Here is a 13,415-nt window from a genome sequence, read left to right on the forward strand (position 1 = left end):
GGACAGCTCCACAAGTTTCGAGGACCGAGCCCGCTCATTTCCCGGCCCACACGGCGCCAATCTCGAGGCGCGCAGGGCACTCGCGGGCGGATGGCAGAGAAGCAGGCCCCCGAGGCCGGCAGGCCAGAGCCGCCCGCCTGCTTCGCCGCCTTCGCCTCCTTGGGTTCGGGCGGCAGCCCCCAAGCCAGGCACAAATTCGGCGGCGTGTTCTGCAGCGTGGAAGACGCCTTTGAGAACAAGACCCTGCGCTTCTCTTCGCCCGGCCTCGCCGAGAGGGGCCGCCGACCGCCCAGCTCCCCCCGGGCCAGAGAGACTCCCAGCCGTCCCCCCGAGGCCACCCGAGAGGGCGCGGGAGCCTGCGAGCCCCAGCCTCCGTCTGCCGCCGGGGTTCCTCCCAACCAGCCGCAGGTAGGGGCGCTCCTTGACTTGCAGGATGCGCGGGTGGGGGGACTGGGGAGGGAGCCAGGAAAGCCCTGAAGGCTGAGGTCAGGAGCTCAGATCTGAGAAAGCGGGAGGGGGGAGGGAGAGAGCCGAGACGGGCAAGTCTGGGAGCCCCTGCAAAGAAGGAGCGAGTGAAGGAGGGACGGAGGGAGGGACGGACGGAGGGAGGGACGGAGGGAGGGACGGACGGAGGGAGGGAGGGACGGACGGACGGACGGACGGAGGGAGGGAGGGAGGGACGGACGGACGGAGGGAGGGACGGACGGACGGACAGACGGAGGGAGGGACGGACGGACAGACGGAGGGAGGGACGGACGGACAGACGGAGGGAGGGACGGACGGAGACAGACGTCCGGGGTGATCCGCTCCGTGCGGGGTCTTGTGCACGTTTGTGCCGGGCCACGCTTGCGGATGTAGAGGCCGAGCCCCAGAAGCCGGCGTGGTCCCGCGGCGCTCCCCCCAAGGCAGCCTGGGCCCGGCCCCCCGCCCTTCGGGAGACACTTTCCTCGCTCCCCCGCCCAACTCCTCCAAGCTCTCGGCCCCCCTCCCCCCGCCTCTCCTGCCACCTTCTCCCCTGGTCCAGCAGAACCTGGTCCAGAGTCCTGGCTTTGCCCGCTGGGCTCACGAGCCGCAAGCCCAGCTCTGGACTGGGGAAGTGGGGTCCCCTTGCACCCCTCGATCTTGGCCCAGCTTCCCCCGCCAACTAGAGTGGCGGCGCCAAGCCGGGGTCCGAGCCTGGGCAGAATGGGGCCGTCGCCCTTGGAGGGGCTCCGGGCGTGCTGGGGAGGGGAAGAGGAAGAGTCGGGGGCCGGACTGAGCCTGGGAGAGCTCCGCCCTCCGCTCGCCTTTCCCGCCCCCGCCCACCAAGGCGCCCTAAACCGGGCGGCATCCGCGGGCCTGGAAGGGGCGGAGCCAGGCCCAGGGGCGGAGCCAGGCCCGGGGAGGGGCCGGGCCCGGGGGCGGGGCTACTAGCCTCGGAACAACAGTCTCCCCGCCCGCACACTGTGCGCCCGCGCACATACAAGCACACAGCCTTCCAAACCCCCCCGGCGTCCGGGAACCCAGAGAAGCGTCCCTCGCTCCCCTCCCCCACGAAGTCCACCTCGAACCCTCGCCCCTCCCCCCAGTCCCAGGAACTCCCCGACGCCGCGCGGACCTTGGCAGACCCCCCCGGCAGAAGCGGGAGCGCGGCGGGGCCTGCTGGGGGTCTTCGGGGGCCGAACATGTCGTACCAAGGCAAGAAGAGCATTCCCCGGATAATGGTGAGCGAGCCAGTGAGCACCCCCAGCCTCCGGCGCTCCAGCCTCGGGCCCCCTGCCCGCCCTCCGTCCATCCCCCAGCCCGCCCTCCGTCCATCCCCCAGCCCGCCTTGTATCCCTCCCCCCCTGCTTTCCCTCCATCCGTTCTTCATCCATCCCTCCTCTGCATCCCTCCATCTCTGTCCTTCCTCAATCCGGCCTCCATGGACCCTCCCTCCCGCGGAGGCAGGAAGCGAGGCCCGGGAAGCCTGGGGGAGGGAGGAGGAGGGCCGGCCCGGAGCCCCGGATCTGGGGCTCTGCTGCTTCTGTGCCCGCCCCCTCCCCTGGTGCCCTGTGCCCTACTCCGGCTTCGGGGTCCGCGGGCCGGAAGGGCGAGCTCACAGTTCCCCGCCCCCCTCCAGGGGCTCCCAAGCCTTCTGGGTTCGAACTGGGGCTCGGGTGCCGGTGGGACCAGTCACCAGCTCAGCCGAGCCCGCAGCCCGGGAGGCTGCGGATCGATTCCATTTCCCGCGGGCTTTTCTTGGGGCCCGAGGGCCGAGGGCACGGTTGGGGGCCTCGGGGGCCTGGCTCAGGGCAAACGGGGCGACTTTGAGCGTAGTTGGGACTTGGGTTTCAGAGGCGCCTTCCAGCCCGCGCTCTGTACAGCCCCCGTGGCCCCCCGGGAGGCGTCGTCTCCACGGAGCCCCCTGAGCTCGGGCCCTGGCTGCATCCCGGCCGTCCCCTCCTCCTCTCCCTTCTGCTCTGCCTTTTCTCTTGTCCACGACAAGAGATGGCTTGGGATGGAGAGGGAGGGGGAGGGGAGCAGCCTGGAAGCTGGGCTAGCAGGGAATGGAGGGACTGGCTCTGAGCCTGAAGATTTTGCCTTTGTTTGGGCTCTCCGATTCCCGAATCCGACTCATTGGCGAAGCAGTCTTTGCAGTGGAAGGGTTGGGGTTAGGGCTGTTTATATTTACCAGAAACCTTCCTCTCTTCCTGCTTGAAATAACATTTGGAGAAACATTGGGGATTCCTGGAAAGCCCTTGCTGCTTTCTTCCATATGTTCTGCTTTTTGTTTGGAACGGGGCCATGGGTCCAATGGGGAAAGACCCTGGAAAGACAGCAGGCGGCGTTGGAGATGAGGGGCCCAGGCTTGGGGGTTTCCCAAGGAAAGATGGTCATAAATCTTGGGATGCCTTTGTTAAGCCGGACCTGGCCCGCCTGGGACACCCTGCCTGAGAGGCTGGCTTGGGGCTGTTCCGTCCCATGGTCTCTCGGCTTTTCCTTTTCTGGAGTCAGTAGTATGTGCATCCGGAACCTATGTGGAGGGTGAAGTCTGGGCTCCAGACCTTGCACTGGGAGTTGTAGCTGAGTATGAGGAGCTGGGTTTTCTGAAATTTTCTGTGGCTTTGGTATTCTGAAAGAAAAGAGAGCTCACAAAATACTTCACGGAATATGAACACAGCACCAAATAATCAACAAAGAACTGGAAGTCTAATAAAGTCTCGGGACCTGCCCCCTTCCACTCCAAGCTTCTTTGTTTTCTGATAGGATATGAGGGGGGTGGACTGGACAATCTTTCATTTTCCTTCCAGCTTGAAACCGACCATCCTTTCTACTTTTTTTTTTTTACTCTTTTAGGAATAATGTAGACATAGGATATCAATAAAAATGAAAACAAAACAAAACAAAACAAAAAACAATCTAGAGCAAATGCCTGGAGAACCAAAATCACCTTCTAAAAAAAAACAAAAAAACTGCCCTAGGAAGTCAGAAGTCATTCTGATGATCTACCCAAGGGCTTCCCTTCCACTGGTACCCATTATGGCTAAGTGACAGCTGGTGTCAGCACACATTTCCTTGAAGAACTTGAGACTTTGCTTTAGTCAAAGCTTTTCAAAACAAAGACCCCTGCATTCTTCCTCAGACATATCCAAAATGGAGTCTTCTATTGAGCCTCCCAAGCTACTAAATGATCAGGGTGCTGTCCAACCATAACTTCTCATGGCTGAAGGAGTTAGTGCCTCAGATTGGCTCTAACACTGGCGATGGGAAGGCAGACTGTCACCAGGGAACCTGGTGTGTTATGACAGAATAGAATAAAGGAACTGAGGTGCTGGTTGAGGGGGAGGGAGCCATGATTGACAGCTCTTTGTCTCTTAGATCTATGACCTAAGCTAGGCTTTAGAAAAGTCAGCTGTGTGTCTTGGGGATTGAGGACTTCCAGTCGTGGATTTGGAGTGAGAAGGGTCTTTGGGGATCATCTTGCCAGACCTTAAGGAGTAAGAACATTAAGTGACAAGATCCCACAGATAATCCACGTTAGATATGGGATTTGAATCCAGACCCAGGGCCAGAGCTCATGTCCTCAGTTCCACCAACCTGACTGAGCTTTAGGAGCCTTATGGAGTCACTTTTCCTCCCCTGTCAGTAAAGAGACATGTAGCTCTCTAATTCAAAGGGCACTTTGGGAATTTTGGCTTACCTTAGTCCACTTACCTCAGGATGATCTATGTCAGGTATGGATAAATGAATGAACAAATGAATAAAAAAGCATTTAGGTATCTAGTATGTACCAAATACCAAAAAGTGCTAGGGGCTGGATGTGCAAATGCAAAAGTGAGACCATTCTGTCCATGAAGAAGCTTCTGTTTTACCACAAGGTTTTTTTTAATTTTGGGCTCCATGGAACTGAATGGGGAAAAATACATCTTAAGTTTCCTTTGTGATCTGATGTGATTTATTTTATCTATTTAAAAGCAGAGTTCTGAGAAGTCTGGATCCCATAATCTTTCCCAAAGGGGTCCATGATTTCCACAAAATTCTATTAGAAAGGGTCAGCAGTTTGCAGAGGAAGAGTACCCATGTCTGAAACTACAACCTGCCCCAACTTCTTTACATGTCACTTTTCACACTTTTCACATCACTTATTCACGAATAGATTTCCCTAAATCTATTAAAGATCAGAAATTCTGAGCAAAACCATCTGGCATCCAACAAAAGAATGAAGGTTAACCTGGAGGACCCTTCAGGATCATTTCACTCATTCATTCATTCATCTATTCATCCATCCATTCATTTATTCATTCATCCATTCAGCAAATGGTGCTTAAATGTTTATTCCATGCAAGGCTCTGAGACCTTCCATAGATAAAGTTTTCCCCTCTCTCCTCTTTCCTACTCTAAAACCCCAAGTGGGTCGTTGGATCTGTCTTGATTTCTCCATATGTTAAAAAGAATAATGTTAACTACCCTCCTGAATGAACGAACAAGCATTTGTATAGAGATGGCTTCCAATATGTTTAATTTTTAAAATATATTTTACAAGCATTGTATTGTCTTTCCTTCCCCCTCTCCCTCCATAGGACAAATTTAGAAATCCCTCCCAATAACTTGCCTAGACCAGCCAGAGAAATCCCTTCATTGTGACACCCCAGTGTTCAGGCCTCATGCTGGATCAGAGGGGCATCCCTGTCCTGGCCTGATCCATCTTCAGCCCTCTACAATGCTGCTTTATCATTACATTCATTGAATTCTTCAGAGTTTCAACAAGACTTTTGAAGGCTTCTGCTCAGGGTCAGGTAGTATGGGGGATAGACAGAAGTAGAAAACCATTTCTTCAGTGGAGAAGTACACAATTATCCTAGAGAGCCCCCAGTGTCTCCTAAATCTCCTCTGAGGATTTTCTTACTCAAAGGGCTCCCACCCTTTGTCTCAAGCAGAACTAGATTCCACTCAGACACTAATGAGAAGGATCAAAAATTGTTTTCACACCCTCTCTGGATCATTGCCTCTACCACTGAGTTTAGGGGAAAATCAAATGTGGATATTATAAGTTCATGCCTGGATCCTCCTAAAAATGATCAGTGGGCTCCTTTCTATTCAAGATCCTTTGTACCTAAGTATAAAGTAGATAAAAGCTCCAGGATCTCTCCATCCACCTTAAAATGTTTTAAGACTCAAAGGTGTGTATTGCCAAACATTTAAGATAGGAAACCCTACCCCACTACTATTGGGGTACTATCCCAGGGAGGGGGGAGGTGGTAAGTGGCTGGATGGTTCAACAGGCCTTTCTTGCCCTTATTTGAGCAGTCCAAGCAGCTCTAAGGCCAGAACTTCTGACTGGTCAAGGATTCTCCACAGATGATGGTGCTCTTCTTTGGGAAACTGATGGAAATCACCCGACAGTGGGCATTGAGTTCTTGATCTCTTGAATTCTCAAGTTTACCCATGGAAGAGAAAGTGGTAATGTCTCAAGACCACTGTTCATTGACCTGAGTTTAGGGAAAGCAATCCAGAAAGTAAGAGGCAACTATTCCTGTGAGTCCAGCCTGTGGTAAACCTAGGCAATTATATTCCTGCTGCCATTTGTGTATGGTTGCCATTACTGCTGTGTTTTGGAATGGAGGTGTATGGAGAGTAGTCCTCCCCTATCCTTACTGGAAGTCCAAAAGAGAGAGCTTGCATTGATTGTATCCCAACAAAGATGTTCATTTAATAGAAACCAGCAGCCATTTCTCCTCATTAATTAAAGCCCTCAGAGGAGTGACTCCTGCGCTTCAGGTACCAATCCTCCTAGGCACAATCCCCATCACAGGACATGTAAGGACCATTAAGAAGCCACTGGCTGCTCATGAGTTTTAGCCTAGGATGGCAACTTGTATCCTTCCCCATGGACCCCAAATAAACCTCAGATCCAAAGAAAGCGTCCCAGTCAAGCAGATCCTGGGATTCTTCTGACCACTACCATTACTGTAACTATCTGTAAAATGATCTGGAAACAATGCACGTAGAACATGCTGTTTGAGCTGAGCCATGAATGAAAGTAGAGATTCTAAGCAGCAAAGATGAGGAGAGAATGCGGTCCAGAAATATGGAGTACAGGCAGTGCAAAAGAGTAGAAGGGAGAGTTCTAGGCAGTAAGAAGGCCAGTTGAAGCCCTAAGTGTGAAGAGGGGGGATATATAACCAGGTGGAAAAGACAGATTGGTTGTGAAGGGCTTCAGATTTCATGCTGAGGAGATGAAGATTGATTCTAGAGATAATAAGAGTCACTGGAGTTTGTTAATGGGTGGGGTGTGTATAGCTAGATCTGCAATTTAGGAAAAATATTCTAGGAGTTTGTGTAGGGTGGATTGTAAAGGGATAGGCTACAGTTCAACTGAGATGAAATAAAGGCCTTAACCAGAGTGGTGGCTTTCCGAAGGGAGAGGTACAAACAGACTTGAGAGCTATTGAAGAATTGGTCAGTAACAGTCTAGTATGAGCAGTTGTTATGTGCCTAAACTCAACCTAAAACAAACTCAAATTGGTTCTCAGATAGGTGCTGGCTATTTGATCTTAGTCAAGTCACTTAACTTCTTTCTGGATCAGTTTCCTCATTCACAAAGTGGAGATAGCAATATTACCTCTCCCCCCACGTAGTTTTGAGGATAAAAATTACCTATCTATAAATTTGAACAGTCCAGACCTTAGAGTGTTATATAAATGCTACAATAATTGATAATGATAATAGTTATTGTTATATGCAATGCTTGGACTCATCTTGACCATGTGGGATTAAAGAATTTGTATTAAGCATTCTTTTCTCAATTTCTTCAGCTCATTAACTGCCCCCCCACTTTATCTTCTGGAAATTGCATTTCCTTATTGTTGGAATAGGGGGCTCTCAGAGAATTGACCTGTCCCTTAACACTTTATAGCATGCGTTATGACTCATGTTTTGGGTTTCCCCCATAAAAAAGAAAGTAAAAAAATAGTTAATGTTCATTATGGATCAGGTTGAGGATAAGCAATTTATTTCTACACCAAAGAAAACTCAATATAAAAGCCTCATAGGCACATTAACAGAGAAACTTAAAAGAAAACTTCAGTAACTTAACCTCCAACTCCAGTTACGTAATTATCATAATAGTTGCCATTTACTTCTCACTTACTGTGCGCCTGCCAGTTATTTTGCCAACCCTCAGAATTAGGTTTAGGTTACCAGCTTCCCAATATTATGTCAGGAGGTTGACACTTAAATCTCATTAGAACATAAAGCTGTTGGCAGGATTGCTAATTAGGCATTTTCCATTTCACTTTAATTCTTTCCAGCAATCCCTTGTACGTGTCTTTTGGTAAAATGGCCAGGCTTGGGCATAATCCTCTTATTGGTGGCCTTTCTCTCCAATAACAGTAAAGTAGTTGCCAAGATCTCCTATCCTACCACTGTTCCAATACTCTGAGACCCAGACCCCTACAAAAGTTGACTCCAGGCCTGGCTGTGAATTTTGAGAGAGAAATATATAAATCTAAGATCAAGAAAGAACAAATTTTGAAGTATAAAAGGCAGCGGGGGTCAAGATTTAAGCTCACCTAGTTGAGTATCTTGCCCTAGCTTCCACATGGAAATGGTCACCAAGATGCTACAAGAGAGAAAGGCCAGTCATTCTCCTCCCCCTTCCCTCCCAGGGGATCGTAAAAGTACATGAACACAACCTAATGAATTGAACAAGAAGAAACAGAGCCAATTGCTGACTCTCTTGTCAACAAATGCAGCACCTTGCTCTTCTGCCACTGTTACAGGCTGGGAAAAGACCACAGAACCACTCAGAGGTTGCCACATTATCCTAAAATGTTCAATCTTTTCAGCACTTGCTTCCTACTATTTAGTGACAAGTTCTGGAGTCTTCGTGTGATTGACCAGAAATGTAAAGGAATTGCATCATGCTTCATGGACTAATTCTTGTTAAACTAAGAACAGTACAGTTCAAGTCCAATGTAAATTATAAGTCGTTCTAAAGACAACACACAAGTTAATCATACAATACAAATTTCATTCTAATACCATATAATTGAAAAACCATTACAACAAATCCCAAGAATCAGTATTTCCAAAGTAAAAAATTGATATGCTTATTCCTTCAGTTTCCAATTGAAATCCAGTTGATCGGTGGTTATTTTTTGTTTTCAAGGAGGATCAAAGTGACATCACTATGTTAGAATCAGTTCCAGGTTACCCGATTGTGGCTCATCAGACCACTACACACTTGGAATGCTCTGCTACAGGTCAAACACGGACCGGATGAGTATTCCAGGTGCTTCTCTAACGTTTGTGCATCTCATGTTTCTTCTAGGCTAATTCAATTCTTTTTTTTTTTAATTTTTTATTTTATTCTATAATTATAACATTTTTTGACAGTACATATGCATGGGTAATTTTTTACAACATTATCCCTTGCACTTACTTCTATTCAGATTTTTTCCCTTCCTCCCCCAACCCCTCCCCCAGATGGCAGGCAGTCTTATATATGTTAAATATATTACAGTATAATTTAGATACAATATATGTGTGTAGAACCGAATTTTTTGTTGCACAGGAAGAATTGGATTCAGAAGGTAAAAATAACAGTTTACATTCATTTCCCAGTGTTCCTTTTCTGGATGTAGCTGGTTCTGTCCATCATTAATCAATTGGAATTGGATTAGCTCTTCTCTATGTTGAAGAAATCCACTTCCATCAGCATACATCCTCGTACAGTATCATTGTTGAAGTGTATAATGATCTTCTGGTTCTGCTCGTTTCACTCAGCATCAGTTGATGTAAGTCTCTCCAAGCCTCTCTGTATTTCTCCTGTTGGTCATTTCTTATAGAACAATAATATTCCATAACATTCATATACCATAGTTTACCCAACCATTCTCCAATTGATGGACATCCATTCATCTTCCAGCTTCTAGCCACTATGAAAAGGGCTGCCACAAACATTTTGGCACATACAGGACCCTTTCCCTTCTCTAGTAGTTCCTTGGGGTATAAGCCCAGTAGTAGTATGGCTGGGTCAAAGGGTATGCACATTTTGATAACTTTTTGGGCATAATTCCAGATTGCTCTCCAGAATGGTTGGATTCTTTCACAACTTCACCAACAATGCATCAGTGTCCCAGTTTTCCCACAGCCCCTCCAACATTCATCGTTATTTGTTCCTGTCATCTTTAGGCTAATTCAATTCTACTTTGCTCATGGAGCACAGCTTTTCTTCTGATGATGGAAGGCCATACTGGGTGGTCCTATGTCTGAATCTCCCATGTAATACAAGCAGTTCTAAAGGTGTTGGAATTTTTAGATTGTCCTTGTATCACTTTTTCTGGCCATCTTGTGAGCATTTGCCCTCTGTGAGTTTTCCATAAAATAAACTTTCTGGCAAGCTTTCAAACAATGTAGCCAGCCCAGTGAAGCTCTGCTCCTTTCAGTAGCATTGGAATATGTGACAATTTAGTTCAAGAAAGGACCTTGGTGTCTGGTACCTGATCCTGCCAGTTGATCTTCAGAATCTTCCTAAGAATTCAAATGGAAGCGATTCATTTTCCTGGCATGGCGCTGGTAGACCGTCCAAGTTTCACAGGCGAACAGGCATGAGGTCAGCACAATAGCACTATAGATCTTCAGTCTGGTAGTCAGTCTAACACTTCTCCTCTCATAAACTTTCCTTTGGAGTTCTCAAACACAGAGTAGCTCTGGCAATGCATGGATCAATCTTATTATCAATGTGGACATCCCTAGAAAGTATATTTCTGGAGGCAAGAGAAGTTATCTACTTAACCTTCAAAACTTCTCCATTTGCTGTAACTGGTTCCACATATGGATGGTGTGGCTGGCTATGAGAGGACCCGAATTTTCTTGATGTTAATTGTCAGGCCAAAATTAGCACAAACAGATGGAGAACTGACCCATACTTTGTTGCATCTTAGCTTTGGAGGCTGCATTGAATGCACAATCATATGCAAACAGAAAATCATGCGCCCACATTCTTTCCATTTTAGATTTAATTTGTACCCTTTTCAGGTTGAAGCTGGCTTTGATTCCAGGTTTGTTCTCACTTAAGGGGGTTGACAACATGGCTAAAAACATGATGCTAAAAAGCATGAGGGGCGAGCGCACAGCCTTGTTGCACTCCATTGGTGACTGGGAAAATCTGAGAGCATTGTCTCCTGTCCAGAACCTGGGCAAGCATCCCATCATGAAATTGATATACTATAACCAAATTTTGACATAATTTCCCATAAACCCTCACTGACAGTATCAAAGGCCTTGGTCAGATCTACAAGTGTTCTGGCTTCTGTTCTGCTCCTAGCATTTCTCCTGGAGTGGTCAGGCAGTAAACACCATATTGACGATCCCTTGGTCCCTTCTGAAGCCATACTGCCTCTTAGATGGATGTAAGGATCATCCTAGGAAGGCCGACTCTGGCAAGACAATCTATTCCCTTTAATTTTATAGAGATGGACAATGGAGGCATCCTTGAATTTCTGGGACAGAACTTCTGTCACAATTTCAACCAGCTTTTGTATGAACAGTGGACCTCCCACCTTATTAATTTCAGCTGGAATAGAATCAGCCCCCAGTGCTTTGCCACTCTAAAGTAGCCTAATGGCATTCAAAACTTCTTCAGTTGGAACTTCAGCTGGGGAGTCATTGATTTCAACTTCAAGTAAAAGGTCAATAGCTTCAGCCTTTAATTATGGTCTGTTGAGAACACTAGGGAAATGTTCAGCCCATCTCTTGAGGACTATGCCCATATCTCTAATCAATGAGGCACCATCAGCTCTGAGTAGTTGAGATGCACCATAAGTCTTTGGAATATAAATTGCTGCCAGTGCATCATAAAAATGTTTTTGGATTGTTACTATCAGTATAAAACTTAATTTCATTTGCCCTTTTACTGAGTCAAGAGTCTTGCATCTCTCTAAGTTCTGATCATACTTTTGATGGACTTGAATGCTGCCTTTTTAGAGATTTATAAACTATCCTGCTGGTATACCCTATTAAGTTCTCGCTTTTCATTTAGCAGCTTCTGAATTTTCCCATCATTTTCATCAAACCAGTCTTGAAGTTTGCTGTCCCAAATGGATAAATGCAGTGCTATACACCAAATATCTGAAAGTTGCCCACTCCTTTTCTGTTCCATTGTTACCAGCTGTGTGTTGACTCAACTTAACTCTCCTAGTTGGCAACAAACTGTTCCCTCTCAGAGAAGTGCGCTAATGTATTGACATTAATTCTTCTAGTAGTCTTTTTGCCTTGGGGCCACTACTTTTATTAAATGCAAATATTCAATTTATTTGTCCTTTGTTCTGGAAGAGGACCATGACACTGAGGAAGGGATGCCATGATATGCAAGTGAGTTGGATTTAAGTGAGGGAGAGCTTGTGCAAGATCACCTGCTTCCCCTTCCCCTCCAGAGCCATCTGAGTTCATCAGTAAGATATAGATCAAGATGAGTGGAGATGCCCTCATTCAACTTGGAAAAGATAAGTCTATAAACAGTCCAGCACTCTGCACTGTCCATTGCCTTCCATCACTCTCACATCCTACTTATTTCTTCTCTTTAAACTCATAATTTATTATGTTTACAGCCAATGCAAGAGTGTATCCATGAAGTATTATTGTTGTTGAGAAAATGCTGAGATATACAAATGTTCAATAATAAATAGCCATTACTATTGCTGTTTCTAACTCCATTCCTCCCAAGGACATCCTGTCATATCTGGTAATCCGAGTCTACTCTAGCATTAAAGTCACCCAGAGTGATAAGCTTGTCCTCTTTTTGGAACATTAATAAGGGTCTCCAAGCCTTCCTAATTTTGTTTGACATCACCAAGGTTTGTCATGGTGGAAGTATAAGTACTGATGATGGTGACATGCCATTTCCCTGCAAGTGGCAGTCACATTATCATGAACCTGTCATCTCCTTTTGGAAGGCATGTGAGCGCTTGTTTATTAGATTAGTGTTGATTACAAAATCTATACCATCTTCATGACACTCTTTTCCACTGCAGTGACTCCAGAAAAACGGGTATCCAGCTTCTTTTTCAGTAGGCTGGCCTTAATTTGCCAGCCTTGTCTCATTAAGGGCTGTTATTTGGATGCGATACCAATTGAATTCTCTTGCAACAGAAGCAGTTTTCTTTCAGCTGTATTGGATTTTGTGTTGTTTATAAGTATATGCACATTCCAGGTACCAATGGGGAGCATAATCAACTTTGCATTAGTTTTTGTCCATTTTTTAGTGTTTCAACTTCAGGTAGGATCCCTGCCTGCTTCAGTAATCAGACCAGGAGTGGGTAAGCAGAAATTGTTTCAGGTACCTTTTCTAGGTACCCTTCATCAATATGGAAGTGAGCAATAATCCTTCAAAGTTGCTCAGACACTCAAGGAACTGCCAAATCCCACTGCTGTTTCCAGTGAGATGACCCACTGGCCTGAGTCCCTTGTGTGCAAGGTCATGACCACAGCTCCAGTGTATGTGCACCAGCTGCTTCATCACTCACCCATTGCCACGGGACTTTGAGGGTAGAAATGGTAAAATAGTATAGTGCTTTTGATTGGATTTAAGTGAGGCAGAATTGCTTTAAGTTGTAAACCTTACTCTCCCCTCCAGAGTCATCACTGCCCAGTAGCAGGACAGTCAAAATGACTGGTGATGACTCAAAATGCAATAGATGACCTTAGTGTCTTTGATGTTTAACCAAGCTCTAAGGGTTCCACAATACCTGCTTCACCTGCCTCGGTGGCAGTTGGAACAAATTGTGCTCATTTGCCAAGGGAAGTCTTTATATGATGAGGGTAGACACCTCCTAACTCACCATAGGGTGTGAGGCCTCTGGTTGCCTTCAGTCTGGCTTAGCCTGTCTGCCAAAATTATTTACAACTTCTTGGAGCCATAGGGTACAGTTAAGTAGATCAGGTGAACATAC

At 46.9% G+C, this 13,415-nt stretch overlaps 1 protein-coding gene across 1 annotated transcript in view; it reads left to right on the forward strand.

Moving 5' to 3' along the window:
- Positions 1-1,314: 1,314 nt before the first annotated feature.
- Positions 1,315-13,415, forward strand: part of DPYSL4 (dihydropyrimidinase like 4) — an 81,762-nt gene continuing 69,661 nt past the window's right edge. The window contains exon 1 of the mRNA XM_074297200.1: positions 1,315-1,703. Coding sequence (XP_074153301.1) covers positions 1,665-1,703 — 39 coding nt within the window. The 5' untranslated portion in view covers positions 1,315-1,664. The remainder of the gene's footprint in view (positions 1,704-13,415) is intronic.

Source organism: Sminthopsis crassicaudata, chromosome 2, assembly GCF_048593235.1.
Source record: "Sminthopsis crassicaudata isolate SCR6 chromosome 2, ASM4859323v1, whole genome shotgun sequence".
Classification (NCBI taxonomy): Eukaryota; Metazoa; Chordata; class Mammalia; order Dasyuromorphia; family Dasyuridae; genus Sminthopsis; species Sminthopsis crassicaudata.